This window comes from Rhinichthys klamathensis, unplaced genomic scaffold (assembly GCF_029890125.1).
Source record: "Rhinichthys klamathensis goyatoka isolate OS25496 unplaced genomic scaffold, OSU_Roscu_1.1 h1tg000050l_1, whole genome shotgun sequence".
NCBI classification, from domain to species: Eukaryota; Metazoa; Chordata; class Actinopteri; order Cypriniformes; family Leuciscidae; genus Rhinichthys; species Rhinichthys klamathensis.
The window spans coordinates 1,769,793-1,789,981 of NW_026606596.1; the positions used below are offsets into that span (position 1 = coordinate 1,769,793).

Sequence of the window (20,189 nt, forward strand, 5' to 3'; positions counted from 1 at the left end):
AGTAAGTTAGGGTCAGGGAGGATCGGAAAATAGGGCTCCCCCGAAAGCCACTTTGTAATTCGAACCCTGGGTAGACAATAGGGGCTTTCGCACCGGATAGTTCTAGGAACTTAGTTCTAGGAACTAACCACCAGGGTGGTTCCCCCGAGAACTAATGGTTCCCCTAGGAACGTTTTCTGGTTGAATTCGCACCACCCGTAGGAACTCTGAAGTGACGTAAGCCAAGCTTGTTGTTGTGACTTTTATTTTGACGGCGCGGCTGACCTTATTATATGGCGCAGAGAACGCCAGAGCCTGAGCTCACAGTGCTCGTATTCTCCGTGGTCATTAGTTTACGACCTGTCTAAAAGTCCTGTCTAATATGTTATTAGATAGAACTATTATACATAGAAAGTAGACAGTAATGAAAAGTTAGTAGTGTATGCCATGTGGTTGATGTCCAGTGTTGTCCATCTGAGCAGAAATACATAATCATGTTTCTCTTGGTCCCCTCAAAGTTGCGTTGGATTTTCTCCTCAGCGTAAAGGTTACGAGGCCCATCTATCACTGTTTTTCATGTTCGTAGAGTTAGTTTGTGGAGTAAATATATAGGCTATAATCTGTGTGTTTACACAGCCTTTTTAAAAATGGCAGGTGCTGATGTTTCGCGTGCGTTCGGCCAATCAGTGTACACTTGCGTCACGGATAGTTCCTATAGTGCTGGTTTAGACCCTACTCTGAAGTAGGAGCTAAATTAGTTCCTCCAAAAGAGTTCCTAGATAAAACCACTTTTAAAAACCATAAAACCATTTTTTTATAGCTTAAACTTTGACAAATCATTATAATCTTATAACCTTTTTATTCACTTGTACTTCAAGGATCTACAGAAACTTGACAAAAACGACCCCATAATTACATTAAACGTTCTGAAAACCTTCTGACTGACTTTTTCTACTGACAAACCTACCGTGACACAGACGACGGGGTATCCAGCAGCTGGGTGGGCATTTTCTTTGGTTCTTCTCACATCATCATAGTGTAACAGTGACACAACATGAGGCAGTGAAGGGAACGTGACGTCAGCCATACTGTTGCTCTCCTCGATGTACACTATGGCTTTAGTCATCTGCCAATACAAGAGACACAGACTTGTAATTCAACATTAATTGCGTATGAAACTTCAAATATGAAGAACGTACCACAGGGAAACATTATGAACATTTCCCACCTGGATTTCAGCAATCATGTTCTCGTCTGGTTTCAGGTGGACAGTGAAGGCCTCTCTCATCTCTCGTATGCTATCAAACAGAATCTCCACCTCCACTACATGCTCAATCTCACCCGCTTTAAACTCAACATCTGCACACACAAAATATCTGATTACATACATACACTAAAAGATAAACAACATCCTGATATTTCTTCTCCTAAACGCTTCCACACCTGATTGCATTTGTCATTTGCATCCTGAACTCTATCTAACCTGATGTAGACAGGAAATGCATGCATGTGGAAGCTGCTTGGAGCCACCTGCCAATCTACCAAGGATAATTAGATGCGGCATATTCAGAATGCAAATGACCCGTTCTGGCCTCTAGAAGCCTCACCGAGGGAGATGGGATGGTAGTCTTCTCCGGATATGGCAGAGCCGTCCTTCGTGTGCACCCTCACCAGAGACACTTTCGAAGAGTCTCCTGTCCTGCGGATGGGGATCTTCACCAACGTCATCTGCCCCGACTCTTTTGGTTCGCTAGCACTGAACTTTGTCTCGGCAAACTTGATGGTGGGCTCTGACAGAGGAAAATGAATGGTTTGAAAAAGACAGATGAGAATCGAGGAGTTTGTGTTCATTAAAAGATTCTTAGCCAAAGAGAATCTGTAAGAGTTTACTGAAGTTTGACCCAAATTCTAGAAATCTGAACCTAAATGTCAGGTATTTATATTAATATTCATCTAAAGTGCATTTCAAATGAAAACCGCTGTGATGACTTTTTTTTTGTTTCTTTCTTACTGTCAGTTTTGTCATTGATCTTTATGAGCATTTCGTTCATTTCGCCTATGGACGCTCCGTACGGCGAGTCGCTCTTCGCGTTTCCCAGAACCAGCCGCAGTTCCTCCTCCTCCTCCTCGTGAATAGAATCATCCACCAGTTTTAGCACACATGGTTTGTCAGCCTCACCTAGGGACCAAAACATGGAGACCAAAGTGTGAAAACAGCTCAATTTGTTTTCCTCATGACCTCCTTTTCAGACAAATGTTTATAACTTGAATGGTAGATATCAAGTAAAGGTGAAGTGTGTAATTTTACCTGTATAATTCAGGTTTAATGTTTATTTGTTCATTCATTATTTTCATTTTTTATTCATTCATATATTTAGTTGTATTCTTCCTATTCTACATCCTAGCTTACAAAAAGGATAATTGATTGCATATTACAAACGCTGGTTTTCCACTGTCATGCCAAACCATTCCCATTGCTTAACCATTCCATTCCATGCCATTCCGGCCCAGCTAGTTCGGATAGGGTTTCATTTTCCACTGTGGGGCTGATAACAAAGCTCTTTGGAATGTAATACAAATGTGTCAGTTGTTACTTTAGTTTACAGATGATATGTAAATAGTGACCAAGTTTTCATTTTATTACCAACTTGCGTTAACTTTTCTCAAATAGCACTACAGACATAGCCTGGCATGCCAGACCTACATCAAGATGTTAGGTCTGGGAACTCTCCATTGACATACCTCAATCCGAGGGGCGGGATAAACGGTTACCTTTCAAAATCCCTCTGCACGCAATAGGATAGCGCTACAACCAACCAGAGCAACGAACGGTTGTGGATGAGTGAGTCCCATGCGTTTTTCCACCAGCGGAGCTAATTGATATATTAAACTTTTGCCGTATCAGGTCGGTAAAACTCCGAACACATCTTCCTTTTTTAAGAATGACTTAAGTGACGTTCTCTTAACTCCAAGTCCTCCAGAGTCGCGGCCAAAGCCGATTCGAAAGACCGCTGCATCTTCATTGTTTTCAAGTAGCAGGAAAATCACCTATGGAAATCGCGCGGAACGTCATGAACTGTGCCGTCATTGTGTTAAGCCCGCCCGCCGACTCTATACACGATGTGATTGGCCTGACCAGTTTTTGGTTTTTACAGCTCAAAAGCCTATGGAGAGTTGCTAGACCACACTGGCTGCGAAATAATTTTCGCTGCCGCTAGGGTGCGTCTAGATTTCTAGGCTACTACAGACAGCCAGGCAACGGACAAGTGACCAATTCTGAGTGGCGACATCACTAAACGTATTCTACCATGGTTAGCCAACAGTGTTGAGAATTCCAGGCTGAGAACAATTTGTAATGGTGCCGTGCCGAACCAAGCTCAAGTGGAAATATAACTGGAACCATTCCTTACTGTTCTTAGAACCGTTCGGCCTGACAGTGGAAAAGCGACTAATGGCGCACCTTGCAAAGGTGAGCTATGTGTTTTTTTGCTCAACTGTTTAATTGACTAACCTATTTGTTTGTTCACTAGTTTGTTTGTTTATTCAGTTGAACACACCCCTCACCCCCATTGTGCATCCCAACTTACATAAAGGGTCATCACTTACTTGAATTTGGGCAAATAAAGGTGAAAAATTGGATTTTTTAAAACTGTTTAATTCAAGTTTAATTCGCTCACCTATTTGTAAGTTCATTAATTAATTGATCATGCGTTCAATAAATTATTTGTTTGTTCATTTATTAATTAATTTGTTCATCATCCATTTGTTTGTACTTCCCTCCATTCCATATCCCGGCTTGCATAAGAGGTTATTTACCAGGCAAGAAAGTTACGATAGACGCATCCGTGTTGGGTCTCTCATCAAAGTCAGACACCACCTGTGCAGAGCCCTGCCGGGTGTAGCAACGTACAGTGGACTTGTGCCTGATGTCTCCGCTGCGGTGAACCATTGCAGTGATGTGACCTTCACTCTCCTCTGCAGTCATCACAGCCTGTTTAAACTGCACCTTTGGCACTAAAAAAAAAGAATATACAAATCAAGATGCTCTAATATGCAACAATCTACCTACGCATCATGGACAAAAACTGGTCATTCATTCTCTGGGCAAATCTATGAAACATTATAGGCCTTTTCACACTGTGCTTATCATTGTTCTAAATCCGGCTTTGAACCCTGGGTAGAGGAACGTTTCGCAGTTTACTCTGCTCTGGAGCAGGTTTAGCACTGCTTTTGCCAAGCCAAACATGTGAAACAATGCGGTTTTAGAATGTTACGACTAGATGCTTAGCAACAGATGCCCAATCGCATGCCTCGTATTCACATGCTTTGGACAGTCATAGGAACGCCACGTGTTGCATAAACAATAATCTCAACATTTGAGGGGGAAAATGGCAAATGGCGACGGAAAAAGCAAAAACTGGAGTGAAGAAAAGACTGTTTTATTCTTACCTTTATTGTATACTCAGGAAAACCTTCATAGTATAGTCGGCAATGTATAATATGAGGATGCGCAATGCTGGAGCCTTTATGTAAACAGGCTGAATGCTGCGCTCGTCCAATAAAACTGACACAGCAAATATGCAAATAAGGATGTTAACCCAGGGTTTATGAATGTAAAGTGTGAAACTTCAGCTTATTAATAACCAGGAATAATTGTTAATCCTAGGTAAAGTATGAGTGATGCTTTTTGAACATGTAAAAATGTAGCGATTTTTCTGTGATGGTTAGGTTTAGTAGTAGGGTTAGTATAAGGGGATAGAATCAGTTTGTACAGTATAAAAATCATTATGTCTATGGAAAATCCCCATTAAACATGAAAACACAACGTGAGTGAGTGTGTGTGTGTGTGTGTCTCAGTCACAATTTTGTTAGGAAAAATCTTCAAAACTACTCACAGTCTGAAACAGAGTCGTTGATGAAGATGGTTACTTTCGCTGGCTCTCCCAGAATTCCATTGGAGGGCATCCGAAGAATAAGCTCAAACCTCTCTGTTCCTTCCAGAACGGGCAGGCCTAGGTCATCCAGGATGGTGACTCGGACCATCTGCATGCTCACACCCGCTGCAAAGTCCACGTTTCTGCTGATTCCCACATAGTCTACCCCCGCTAGCGGATGAACACACAGAAATAAGGCTATGGTCAGAAAGAGGTCAGACGATATTTAATGGCAGAAGCACAGGATTCTCACTTTCGATTAATCCTCTCAAGAGAGACTGCTGCTTCTCTTTTTTTGAGGGATCAATGTACAGTATAGAACTTATAGCTAAGTTTGGGTTGGCTGAACACAGAGGACTTGGATGAACAGAGATTTTTTTTTTTTTTTTCAGCTTTGCTAAGAGCTCCTCACGTCACTTGTTCAAGGACTAAGCCAAAAGAGTCAATAACACTAACTCTCACATTTATGAAAGACCCTGGACCCTGGTTCAGCATTTTGCAGTTCATGAGTTTGCTGGGAAGACAGGAACAGGAGATTGAAAAGATTTCTTTACACAAATCTGTAGCATTTAATTTTTTTTCTAACATACTGCAAGCCAGGTTTCCTCAACGAAAAAAGGCTTAATTTAGTTTTACATTCAGTTTCACTGGCCATTAATTAAATGAACTCTTCTTCTAAGGGCCAGATTTACTAATTAGCATGAGACCGCAATCCCATAAAGTTCAGATGGGAGTGGAAAGTTCTGCAAGTGATTTACTGACACTGTGCACATTAAAGAACACGGATGCAGCCAGATCATTTCCATAATAACCAACGCAGTCTATCAAGAGCTCGCGAATTCGTGTAGGGTCGCAAACAAGCAGAGCCAATGATAATCAGGTGCGTGTGATCTACCAACAACACAGGCACAAAATGGCTTAAGACATGTTTTTTGGGCATTAAATAATGGCATAAATCCTAGTAAACTGACTAGCACAAACCTTAGTAAATCATGTTGCATGATTCATTTAAATACTCTCCTTCCATAAATATTGGAAAACTCCTACAAATGCATATGCAATAAGGTCAGACGCAAAAATAACTGTCCGCGTCTTTTCATCGCTAATTTTTCACTGCTCGTCTTATCCTGATAGTAAATGCCAGTAGTTTTTAACCCCAAAAGAGGGCTTGTGCTGCTGACCTCTGTTATGATTATGAACTCTGTTATCATTGGAAACGAGTAACAATGCTGGTTGAGGATGGAGAAAAAACAATGGATTACTGGGAAAATCAACGGTATCACTCACCTTCAGCAGAAACAGGGTCTGTTTTGCGGGATCTCACAGTGACTGTAGCTTTTTCCGAGAGATCCGTCCCTGTCCTCCACACGCGGACTTCAACGTGGCCATCGCTCTCATCGACGTGATACTCCTGATTGCCGAAGTAGAACACAGGAGCTGTAAGGGCATACGCAGACAATTTCCATGGACAATGAATTTTCATAATTGTTCCGTGAATGTTACATTCTTCAAATTTGAAAAGCATTCAAAAAACAAAAATGTTGAATTATTTTATTTGATGCTATTATTTTCTTCTATTTTATTGCGATGTTTAGCTATTTATAAATGGATAGCAGATTACACTCCTGGGCAAAAGAATATGCCAAACTAAAATGATTCAGAAGTACACAAATACTGTAGATAAAGTAACTTAGCACAGAATATCCTTCCCCAATTTGCAGACAGCTTTTGGAAGAAGAGCCAGTGTTGTTCCACTCAATGTTAATGGCTTACAACAGTTCATGAGTAGTTGAAAAATGTCTCCCAGTTCGTTTGAGTTTAATGTGACACCAAATATTGTTCTCAACTTGTTCTCAAGCCACTTATTGGTTGTCTTTGCAATTTGGGCAGGAGCATTGTCTTGTTGAAAAATGTGGTAGAGATGCATATTATTATATTTCTCAGCAGATTTCCGAAGACACCGCTCTGGAGCATCATCATGTAACTCATGTTCATTGTGATTCATCACTCCACACACAACTTCCCATATACTGCCAAATACTTAATTATGTCCTTAATCATCGGATACAAAATGTACTTTTACATGGTTTTTGCATATAAATGTGTCTTTGCAGTGTGTGGACACAACCACCCTACAATGAAAACTCCTTTTTTTGAATCCTCAAAAAGCCTAAACACTCAAAATAAACAAGCTGCGGGAACCCTGTTGATTGCAGTTATTGAAATTAAACTACATGTACCAATCCTAAAATTCAACCCTCCTCCATTTTATTCTGTGACATACAAGAACATCTCATCCAATTAATAGTAAAGTTTGAGAAAAACCTTGAATAAATGATGTACTGAATAGTAAATCAACCTTCTACCAAGTAATAAAACATGTACGATAGCTAAAACCAGCTCTATTTCATAACCACCACATTCACCATCTCAACACCACTGTTCAGTTTGCTGACGGAACAGTGGACGCCGGTCTCCATGACAACAAACTGACACCTTGTATGGAGGTTTCTGTTTTTCTCACCCGCGGCGTCTAAGAGCAGAGGTTCCTGCGAGGATTCAACAGCTGTCATCCCGCATTATCTATTCTACAGGAAGCCACTTACAAAGAAATGCCTGTAACCTCTCTGTTCAGAACACACTCCAAACATAAGATCAGGTCACAAATTACAGGGTTTAATATGTAATTTTAGATTCATGTTCACTAGCATATAAATACCCTGATCTAAGTTGTTGTAGATGTTGTTGTATATCTGTAAGAAATTAACAGACCAAAACACTTATTTTCTAGCTGTGGCCTAGGTGTTAGTGCAGATGCTTCTGACACACACCGCCAAATATAGATGCCTCAATAGCGACTCCATTCGCCATATTGGAACAGTCAAAACACCTGCTAGTGAACACTAGAGAACAAGTTGACTGTGCAGTTATAATCATGTATAGAAATCTATATCTGCAATAGACCTCAGCTAATTATTTTCATAGTATTTAGTTTATCATTAATGTTAAATAATTCTGCGTATGCTAAAAAATATAGCTGCACGATTACAATCGTTTATAGAGAAACAATTAAAAAATTGAATTGGTGCTTAATTTAAAACACTCACAATAAGATTATTATATATTTATATATTTTACATTTTCTTGAAACTGCCTATGCAAAAGATGCTAAAGTATTGTGAGTATTTGCAAATGTCTTTCTATTCAGTTGGTTGCTAGGGTGTTCGGTGTTATGTGATTTTTCCCTTTTTTACAATAATTGTATTTGTTTGCTGATTAAAAATCACGCTTTAGGCACAAAGGTTGTAATAAAAAAGAATAAAAGGAAAGGCTAGTATTCATGGTTAAGATGTTTTAAAATGATTCAATTGTTGAAAATGAGGGGAAGCATTAAAAAAGAATTAGCGTGTTGAAATAGTCAGAGCCGCTTGAGACGAAGGGTGAAGCTGAAGGTTAAAGCCCCTCTGGGTAAAATCTCACACTGCATTATATTTGGATACACAGGCAGAAGCATCAAGCAAACCCATTTTCACAGCATATATGAACTGTGCTGAATCATCAGAGCGTTATCATATACTCCGTAGGGCTAATGAGGAAGGATTCATGCACAAAGCAGGTGTGTGACGACATTTGCGCCACAGAGAGCAAACTTGCACAAGATTCAATTTTATGAAGAAGATACAATTAGACAAAACAGCTCATTATCAAACCCGTATGGATATAGGCACATGGGGATAATCCATAACCAGGTGTCCAAACAAAGAGAGTTTCGATTAGACGGACACGTTTTCATCTGCAGCACCGTTAGATCCATATTCCAATGATCAAAAATAGCTTGTGTTCTTTCAAAACCTCCATTATATTTGGCAAATATTGGTGGCTGTCTACCCCGAGATGTCCTGGTCCAATCAAAACCTCAGCACGACATGTCTATTTCCGGAAGCCTGCTCTCAGGCACGAGTCTGTCAGCGCTTTTTAAAGCTTCAGGTGACGGATAAAAAGTCTGTGTGTTCTTCGATTGTGAAAATTCATGTTTGAACTCGCTAGCGTGTCTGTCGGTAGCATGGAGTGCAGTGCGGATGGGTTTGTGCAGTTTTGACAGCTTTGTGAAACATCTTTGAGAAAACTAAGTATGAATAGCAGGTGGAAAGCATTGAGATCTGTGCTGTATTTAGTTGTATCTGTCAAAAGCTGGAGCTATTTTTACACTTCAAGGGAGAAATAAGATTTGAAATTACTGTTAACAAGGAAATGATTCTGAAAAGGGACATCAAAAGAGTGTTTTTTGACAGTATCTTCTTTATGACATTCTTGCATATTAACCATAGCTGAACTGATTTGTAGTGAAACCATACTAAAATCACAGGTGAACTATCATTATGGTGGTGAAATCAATGGAAACTGTTATTTCTATAATGCAAAATATAATATTTGTTGTGAAATTTAGTTTTTTTCCTAAATAAAAGCCTTTAGAAACTAACTACAATGGTGATAAGAAAAAACCCCCCAGCTCAATCCAATTCAAAACCGACTATATTACCACAATAATCATAACAATGTATAACACGCAATGTTGTGTATTTTTAGTTTTATTTGAGTATCACATTGATTCTCTCACTACCTTACAAAACACGCATTAGAAATATTTCAGATTTGGCATGAAACCCACTTTTTATGATTTAAAACCTTCCATTGCCTTTAGTTAGAGAAATACTTATCTGATTAAATTACAATTGATAAAAAAAAATATATATAAACATTATCGTTCAAAAGTTTGGGGTCGCTAAGATTTTTTTCAATGTTTTTATTACAAGTCAGCCATGAATTTTTCCAAAAATACAGTAAAAACAGTAATATTGTAAAATATTTGTACAATTTAATCTCATTTTAAATAACTAATTTATTTAAGAAATGTTTTATTCATGTTGAAAACAGTTGTTTTCAAAGTTTTATAAAAACTTTACAAAAAATTTAATTCAGGATAAATAGAAAGTTTAGAAGAACAGTACATATTCGAATTAGAAATATTTTGTAACAATGTAAAAGTCTTTGCTGCCATATTGATCAATTTAACGCGTCCTTGATAAATACAAGTATTAATTATTAAAAATGACAGACAGGCAGACAGATATCTACAGTAATATTGTATTTTCTCTAGACCTGTAAAAATATCAACTATACAACCATGGTACATTTTCAAAATCAATAAAAAGAATAAATGAAACCAACATAAACTACTATAGCACCAAACAGCATGAGCACTGGTCCACTCTCCACATCTGAGCATTAAAGTAAGTATTGATTTAGTCTGGAGCTACACAGGTGGTTCGCTAATGCAGAGGCAGTCTTTATGCCCTGCGGCTTCAACACCACTGATTTAGTAGACAGATTTATGTGAGCAATAATACCTGTGTGTACATTCCACACAATAAATGCCAGAACAGGAAACAGCACAAAGCATTTTTTCAGACAGCTGGCTCTCTGATGCTCCTGATACTGCTGACTGAGAACACCATTTTAGCTCAGTGTGCGGCAGTTCTTGATGATCTACAAGGTTTGGAGTGCATCTTTATGCTGCGTTCTGAAATCGACACCCCTGAAAGCTAATGCACGAGGGAGTTATTGGGGAGTTAGTGTATTTAATGTGAATGCAAAGCTCATTGACAGTCAGAGCATGCTGTGTTGTGTGCTAATATTTGAGTTTCTCTAGACATAAACATTTGCTAGTCTCCAACTATGAACATCTGTCAGACAGAAGCGCATGCTGTCAAACTACAGACAGGTGCCTCTGTAGATATACTTCCGCCAAACAGATGTACTTCTCATATTCTCCACCTCCACCCAGGGCTACACTGTCATACAAACAATGTTGAGCAGAAAGCATCATGTCAGGCATTAATCTCTGGTTCTTGGACGTCTCAGCCTCAGGCGGCGCGCGGCACACGTACAGACCTCTCACTGTCCATTCGATGACCGTCTGATGCATATTGCACACAAAACTATCAGGCAGCACAACTGTTTTCAACAGTGATAAGAAATGTTTCTTGAGCAGCAAATCAGAATATTATAACGATTTCTGAACGATCATGTGACACTGAAAATGCTGAAAATTCAGCTTTGCATCACAGGAATAAAGTGCATTTTAAAATAATTATATTAAAATAGAAAAATAAATTTTTAAATTGGAATTATGTTACAAAATTACAGTTTTTGATCACTGATTTGATTAAATAAATGCAGCCTTGGTGTTCATGAACATTAAAATAATCTTACACACCCTGAACTTTTGAACATGAGCATTTCTATGCATTTGAGAGCATTATATTATACATATTATTATATTATATTGAGAGAGCTATACAATAGTATTCCCATTCATCACAATGACAGTTGCTCAGCTGGTGAACACAATTAGGAATCTGCCATCTTTGCTCACACAACCGTTTTCAGCCAATCCCAGAGCTGTAAATAACGTCAAGTTCAAGTTCTTTTCAATGGCTTAAAAAACCTATAATATAATATAATTAATATAATATAATATACACCCATTTAATTTCTCACAATAAATAACAATAAATTGACGTCTCTATGATATGCATGTGCTATCTGGGATATGATATAATATACAGTACCATTCAAAGGTTTGGGGTCGGTATGATTTTTAAAAAAATGTTTTTAAAAGATGTCTGTTGTGCTGCATTTATTTGATCAAAAAGACAGGAAAAACATTACTGTTGTGAAATATTATTACAATTCAAAGAACTGTTAAATGTTCAAATGTAATTTATTCCTATGATGTCAAAGCTGAATTTTCAGCATCATTACTCCAGTCTCATTGTCACACGATCCTTCAGAAATCGTTCTAATATGCTGATTTGCTGCATCAATGTTGAAGAAAGTTGTGCTGCTTATGCTTAATATATATATTTTTCAGGATTCTTTGATGAATAGAAAGTTAATGCATTCTTGCTGAATAAAAGTTTTAGATTCTAAAAGTATTCATAATTTAAATAAAACATACAATGGAAATTCTACACAAATGTTCTGCTGACCACACTTGCATTAATTTCCCTATATTTTGTAGTAAATTCTCAATTTCATTAACCTATGATTGGTCATTTTACAAATACTGTAAATCAAGTGGTCTCTTTCTGTTTAAGTAGCCAGAATTTCCTGCAGTCTAGCTATGTTCGACTATTTCCACTAGTTTTTGCTGTACTCTTTATCCCTGCAGCAGAACATCTCTTCAGTTTTAATCCGCAGTGAGCTCAGTCGCTGTCGGCCAAATAACACTGAGCTCGGCATCCCGACATTGTTTGTTTTGATGCAGTTCATTAGCTCACAGAGAGAGACAGAAGTACGGAGTGGAACTTCCAAACTCAGTACACCCGACTCACCAAACGAATGAAAAAGCAAAACTATTTAAAAACAAACAAACCGCTAAACTACTTTCAAGCAACTGGAAAAATTATAGTTCATACGCAAGATGTAGTAACTTCCCAACGCGGTTTATCTCATACGCAGGCAGCATCAAACCCGTTCTCATGTTTGGCACACATACACACAACTGAGAGAGAGTTATTGAGTTTTGGACTGAATTTTCAGCTGTAGTTTTGACCTTCTTTCCTCGCTCGTTGAGATCTTCTCTCCAGCATTCGGAGATAAAATCATCCCTGCATTGCCTGAGGGAGTCAACCTTTGTCTGTTTACCTGCAAACTCCTACCACACACACACACACACACACACACACACACACACACTTTTTCCTCATGGTGTCTGGTCATGTGGGGGAAGGTGTTCTGCTTTACTCTGCTGTAGTGATGTTTATCTCTCCATCTGCAGTTAACCACTCCACATAAATCTAAATGACACAGAAAATATTTCACAGGCTCTCTTCATTCAGTTCTGAAACCTTGATAAACAGAAAAATAAAAACAGAAATGATACACAACCTACTTGAGCAGCCAAACTAGGGCCACCAGATCAATAATTCATGCATAGGTATGTGCGAGTACGTGTTCACAAGAGAGAAATAGAGAGACTGAGGAGAACAGGATGATACAGATTTAGGAGTTACGTAGAATTTCATTTTTATTCACAGTCAGCATTTCAAATAGAAAGAATGTAGAATAACAGCTCTTTTCACACACACAGACAAACAAAGACCGTTGTGGCATGTATTGCTGTTTTTCAGCATCTCATAAATGTAGCATTTAAAAAAAAAAAAAAAAAAAAAAGAATGAATGAATTTGAAATGATCACGATGCTAAGCCAATGAGGCAATGCTCTAAACTTATTATGAAATAGAAAGCATGTACACATACACAACCGCTCTAAAGTTTGCAGTCAGCAGTGTTGTGTGTACAGTAATGTGTTACAGTAACGTAACTACTTTTTCGGGTAAAAAGTAGTGTAACGCGCTATTACTAAAAATTTGGTAACGAAACGTAGTTCCTTTTTCAATTCGGCGAAACGTTACTTTTCCCAGGGACAGATTTGACCGCGATCTCCGTCATTTGACAGCGATCGCCATCTCCGTTGTGAACGCCTACAGAGAGAAATGCACATAATGGATTACATAATCAGAGAGTAGCCTATTTCTTTTCGTTTTGAATTGTTTCGTTTAAAGACATTTCAAGCTTTTTATATAGATATATTTCTCATGTCTGTGAGGCATACGCTGAGTTTTGGTTAATTTATGATGAGGTGCGCTCCAGTTCACGCGCAACAAGTGACCGCGCCGGCGCCTCCATGTCATGATTATATTGTCTGCTATATTTGCTTCTTATTTATTAAATCCAGGCAATTGGTTGATAAAAAAATTATTAAAATTAAGATACAATTTATACAAAACGAAATTCACTTTAAAGAAAGTCTTTCTTCAAAACAAAACTTAATGAAGTGGTCAAAATCATGTCAGACCCACTCAATGTCTCCCGATATATTGCGCATCCATCTTACTCATGCTGTTCACTTTTCATAATCAACATACATGGAAAAAAATAACATTATAATATTTTAACAAATATGAAACTAAATGCGCTTATTTAATGGCTACAACACCTATAGTAGGCCTAGACTCTCTATTTGTACAAATTGCAGCACATTCATTTAATTCTGAATTTTGCACACATAAGTTGAAAGGCATTTGTTTATGTGCATAGAAAAACATATCTGCAACATTTATCAAGTTCACGGATAATTGTGCGTGCATTTATTAATCATTATGATACTAAAATCATAATAAAATATACTATGTACAAAAAATCAGATGAGCCCATATGAATGCAATGTGTTTAATTACACGTTAAGAATTTTCCTCCCATAGAAAACCATTAAAGAAAGCTTAATGCAGATAAGAATGTCCCCTTATTATGTAAAAAAAAAAAAAAAAAATCTTCACCATGCGGTTCAGGACTTCCCTGGAATACAGCCTGAATATAATTGCTTCCAGAAATTATTTTTGGGGGTGCTAACGGGGAGCTTTGGTCTTTCTTGGGGGCTTTCTTTCTAGCCCCTCCCTAGCGCCGCCCATGCATGCCTATCCATTAACGGGCATTTCTTACTAAATATTAAAAAATTTGATAAATGCATTATGCATTTATGGCATTATATATGGCATTATGCATAGTAGAACTTTATGTAGGCCTACACATTTAGGAACAGATATTGGGTTCTGCCCAAAGTCAAGCAACATAAAAGTAACGTAAAAGTAACGAGTAACGTAAAAAGTTACTTTCTATATGGGGTAACTAAGTAAAGTAACAGATTACTTTTTTTTAAGAAGTAACGAGTAACGAGCTACACTACTTTTTAAAAGTAACTTCCCCAACACTGGCGGTCAGTAAGATTATTTTAATGTTCATGAAAGAAGTCTCTTTATGTTCACCAAGGCTGCATTTATTTGATCAAAAAGGAAGGAAAAACACTACTGTTGTGAAATATTATTACAATTCAAAAGAAGTCTGTTGTCTATTTTAACATTAGGTTAAAATATAATTTATTCCTGTGATGGCAAAGCTGCATTTTCAGCATCATTACTCCAGTCTCAGTGTCACGTGACATGACCCTTCAGAATCATAATAATATGCTTATTTTGCTGCTCAAGAAACATTTCTTATCATTATCAATTTTGAAAACAGTTGCTGCTTAATATTTTTTGTGGAAACCATAACTTTTTTTCAGGATTCTTTGATTAATTTAAAATTCAAAAGAACAGCATTTATTTGAAATATAAATCTTTTGTGACCTTATAAATGTCTTTACTGTCACTTTTGATCAATTTATTGCAACCTTGCTGAATAAAAGGTTTTTTTTTGGGGGGGGGGGGGGGGGGGGTGAAATAGTCATTTCATTTTACTATTTTAAAAGTCATTGAACTATTTCTATCGATACCTTTCGTTACAGAATAGAGTATAAATGCACATTTTTGTTGACTGTTGATTTTGAACTGTTTGTTGCAATACAAAGAAACATGCGACACTGCTTTAGAATTTGGCCAACATTTGGTATTTTAGAGGGAAGAATAATGTTGCTTCCTACCTTGTGGTGCTGTAATATGCTTATGATGTCTTAAAATACTGTACAGTAAGTAGCTCACTTGGATTTAAGCTCTCATCTTGAGAGAGCAGGAATACAGTATATTGTCCACAGAATTGTATCTTGCACAGCTCATGTCCTGGATTAAGTAAAGACAATTTTTTATAGTTATCTTATAATAAATGTTTAAAGCCTTTAGGAGCCTTGTAACCTCTACGTTAAGCTTAAATAATCACAATAGGCTGGAATGATACACTCATTTGCAGCTCTATCCCTGAATTTAAGGCGTGTTTTGCTATTACAAGCTGCTGATTGATGTTTTGGTGGTTTTAGCCCAGATTTACTGATAACACCCTCAGATAGAGGCAGATATGATCTAATACCCTTAGGATATTGTACCACAGACAAGAGGATTGCCCCAGAAAAAACTTTAGTAGCCTGAGGTGTACTGTTTGTGTGTGAGAAAGAGAGGTAGATAAAGAGTCAGAAAGACATGCCAAAACAAAGTGCCAAGAACATCCTCTAATTACACAGACCCTTTCTTAAACGCACACACACACACACACACTATTTACGCTTTAATACTATTTGTCAGATATACCGAATGCAGCAAGCTGAACTTAACTTGAAAGCTTTCCCCTTGCCACTAATCCACGTTCAGCGTTGAGCAGCACGGGGATTCAGACACAGCGTTATATACACGTATGTTAATGTATAGTTTCCTGGTCATGGTGAGCCAAAGGATGAACTCTATCCCTTCCAGCTCTCTCCTGAGTACAATTTCACGCTTTCTGTCTTAGGTGGGCTAAGCCAGCGGCTCCTATTTTCCTCAGCAAACTTTTGAGAGGTGCCATAATAACAGCAAAACAGAGATAAAAGAACAAAAATCTGTTCGCTTTCCACCGAAAAATAATTTATTCTCTTGCTTTGAGGAAAGAAGGCTTTAGAATAACTCAACTTTATCTGTGATTTCAGGCCTCATAAAGCTGGAGGAGAAAGAGACTCCCATGCAAACTTCAGTGTTGCCCATTTACATGTGCATTGTGTCTATACTGGGTTCATCCGCTGGCTGCCGTATGCACACGAGACACGCAAAAATTCTGTCGCTATACAAGGCTTTGGAGAAAAATAAACTGCTCCTTAAATCACTGTGTGTGTTGAACTAAAAAATACATATCTGTCTGAGCATGATATGGACTGTGAATAGCTCTAATTTGTATGGTTCACAGACTGAATTGTAAGTCTGCCTCATCGTTTTAATTTTTTATTAAAAGAAAATGGTTTACATTTATTTTTAATTTGGTACTTTTGGCACTTTTTATTGATAAAAAAGAAGGGAGAGAGAGAGAAAAAATGAGGGGAAAAAACTGGAGCAGGAAATGACGCAAGCCAGACTCAAACTCAAATTTCCAACATGAGCACCACAGCCCAAGAGCATGTGTTCTGACCACTAAGCCACGGCTCCCACTTATTCAGCACACTTATGACTCAGATGCACGTTTGTAACCTACTTTGTTCAGGTCACGTGTATATATCATTAAACTGTCAATATTAGAATCAATACTTCCTGGAGAGAAAATTTCCTGTTCCTTTAAAATCATACAAAAGCAAACAAGTACTTACCGTCGTCCTGGTCCGGCAGGAGGCGTATTTTCGCAGTGGGGTATTCTGGCCCCAGGTGGCCTCCTATAGGCAAACTGAGGGTCACGTTGAAGCTCTCCTCGCCCTCATACAGTGAGTCGTCAATGATCACCACACGACAATGCTTCTCTGTCTCATCCTTATCAAAGCGCAGAATGCTGGCCTGCTCCTCTGGACGGGAGATGTAGTCAGAGTAGGACAGAACAGAAGTGGGGACGGTTCCTTTGGCAGAGCCTGCAGCAGGCACAGAAAGAACACGCTGGGAATTCATTCAAATCCACATAAGACACATCTGAGGAAATGTTGCAAGTATGAATCTTTAAAGGGAGAGTTTACCCAAAAACGACAATGAAAGTTTTCAAAAATGACTGTCAATCTTTACTCACCATTACAAACCCTTTTTTAATTTTTTTTTTAAATAGGACACAAAAGTAGAAACACACAAAAATGAATGTTGTTTTAAAATGAATGACACAGACAAAACCATTTCAACACAAAGAAAGGCTAGAGACAAGAATTCTGAAGACAGGAAAAACCTTAGTGAATAATGACTAATATTTGGTCTGTTTGTCGCAAAAAGCTATTGCATAACTTCAAAAGACTTTCCATCCGTTTATCCATCCATCCATCCATCCATCCATCCAAGGTTCTTTGAAAAACATTTACTTTTGTGTTCCACAGACAAAATGTTCATTTTTGGTTGAACTATACCACTTCTTCAACAAATTAAGAAAACAAGAATATTGCTCAGGTCAAGCGTTGTGAATCAATTATTAACAGTATTTGTACCCACTAAGATTTTAAATAAAACTAAACATTCAATAAATTTAATGATTTTTTTTCAACCAAGCTGTTGGCATAAAAAAATGTAAATTTAAAATTAAATATAGAATAAATTTTTTTTGTTGATAATTTAATTTATAGTTAAAATGCTTTAATTTTTAATGATACATTTTTATTTAACTTAGCATTGAATTTCTATTGAAATTTCACAAACTCCCTGCAGTTTCACCGCTGACAAAAAGCATTATATGAAAATAAATAACTTTTGTACATACAATTTGCATATTTGTATAATATATATATTTTTTTTACACAATTACAAGCTCCAGTTTAGTGTTTGTGCAGTACTTTTGGCCATCATAATCTGCCATTCTATTAAATATAAAGACAGTCTGCATAAAAACGAGAGCATATATAAGGTTGCGTATGCTGTGTATTGCACCTTGCTGGGTGTAACAGACCACCATCAGTTCCTCACTGACATCTCCTCTCCTGTGCACTGGGATCAGGAGTTCTCCGATATCTTCTTCCACGGCAAAGCTGGCCTGAGGAAAGAACACCGTGGACTCTGTCAAAGGAAAAAGAAGATTTGGCTCAGTATTAGGACTGCTGTTCTGTTATATCAGTCACAGAGGGATTTAGCGGCTCCCTGTCAGAAACACTATTACCGCAGGGCTTTAGAACACCACAGGCGGTGGATTGATTCTTCAATATATAATTATTTCAAATCATACGGCTCTATGCTGGGCGTGTAATGCACATTTATCTTGCACAAAAGGCAAAAACACATTTTGTATGAGAAAATTGATTTTTCATATTGAGCGCTTCATATCGTAGGTTTTTAGTGGCCTTTGGACAGCGCGGCATCGATATCTGTCCGTACTGGCTGTGTATTGCCTTGTGTTGCACTGTAAACCGTCTGACTGAGTGGGAGCTTGTTCAGGCGTTGCTATTTTCAAATACCGTAGGTCAGGATTGAGTCAACATATAAACAGATTTTTTATAGCACACTGAACTGATGGAGAAAAAAAATGAACTCTAGCCAGAGACGGAAGATCTATAGAAAATACTAGTGAAGAGAACTAGTGAAAGCCTGGTGATGTTTTTGAAACAGAGACGCACAGGGACCAATAATAATAAAAAAAAGAAGATCCCTCTTTGCATGGCCTGTCCTGTCCCAGATCCTTCTACGCAAGTATACATGATCCTTTGCAAACATTTCCAATCATCAAGTCTACAAGTGGTCTTTTGTCACCGAGGGAGAGAGGAGGTGAAAAATAGAGCAAATACTGTAGCTGTACAAATAATGGGTAAAATGGAGGGAAAGAGAGTGAAGAAACAACACATGCATTTTCAGTGACAGATTTGAATGATAACATACAATAAAAACAGTAGAATTTGGTGTCCCAGGACTTTAAAAAAAATATTATATTCACAAATGTTGTGTGATAAAATTAACTTAATGGGCTAGTTGTGAACAAATCAAATGTTTACATTTTTTACATAAATTGATACTTAACCCTGTTACTCAAGTTAGTTATTATTATAATTTTTACATATTTTTCTTTAATTTATAGAAAATATTAGCCAACTATATTTGGTCTAAAACTAGCTAGCCCCTTAATTTAGGCAAAATTTGCAACCCTGTAACAAGTTCCGGCATATTTTTTCAAATATAATTTTTTTATTTGGTCTCTTTATTTTTCATGTTTATTTAAAGGGATACTCCACCGTTTTTTCATATTAAACTATGTTATTCTCTTATCTAAGACGAGTTGATACATACCTCTCTCGTCTCAGTGCGTGCACTGAATCGCTCTGTCGGGCGGAGAACTTTGAGAGCAGTTAGCTTAGTCCCATTCATTGTATATGGGCCAAACAGAGATGAAGTTAGAAGCGACCAAACACATCCACGTTTTTTCTATTTAAATATAGTTACACGAGTAGTTACACGACCAAGTATAGTGACACTAAATAAAATGTGGCGCTTTTTATAAGCGGGTAAAATGGATAACTATAATGTATGGCGGAATAGCACTTATTGGGAGCACTTCGACTCGGCGCTGTAATATCTTCACTCGTGAAAAGTCCTCTCCCCCCTCTCCCTCTCCCTCTCCCTCCGTCAACTCTGCACAAAAAAACTACTACTGCAGGCGTGCAGGTCACGTTGGTTCTATTGACGGAAATGACAGGGAGAGGGAGAGGGGGAGAGGACTTTTCACGAGTGAAGATATTACAGCGCCGAGTCGAAGTGCTCCCAATAAGTGCTATTCCGCCATACATTATAGTTATCCATTTTACCCGCTTATAAA

The 20,189-nt window shown here is 37.8% G+C and overlaps 1 protein-coding gene across 1 annotated transcript in view; it reads right to left on the bottom strand.

The window, feature by feature from the left end:
• Positions 1-20,189, bottom strand: part of frem2a (FRAS1 related extracellular matrix 2a) — a 63,719-nt gene that overhangs the window by 10,893 nt on the left and 32,637 nt on the right. Inside the window, exons 5-13 of the mRNA XM_056247751.1 lie at positions 18,320-18,445; positions 17,077-17,328; positions 6,201-6,350; positions 4,875-5,084; positions 3,796-3,993; positions 1,991-2,158; positions 1,587-1,769; positions 1,208-1,338; positions 947-1,105 (exon numbers count right to left, since the gene is read on the bottom strand). Of these exons, the coding sequence (XP_056103726.1) occupies positions 947-1,105; positions 1,208-1,338; positions 1,587-1,769; positions 1,991-2,158; positions 3,796-3,993; positions 4,875-5,084; positions 6,201-6,350; positions 17,077-17,328; positions 18,320-18,445 (1,577 nt within the window). The remainder of the gene's footprint in view (positions 1-946; positions 1,106-1,207; positions 1,339-1,586; positions 1,770-1,990; positions 2,159-3,795; positions 3,994-4,874; positions 5,085-6,200; positions 6,351-17,076; positions 17,329-18,319; positions 18,446-20,189) is intronic.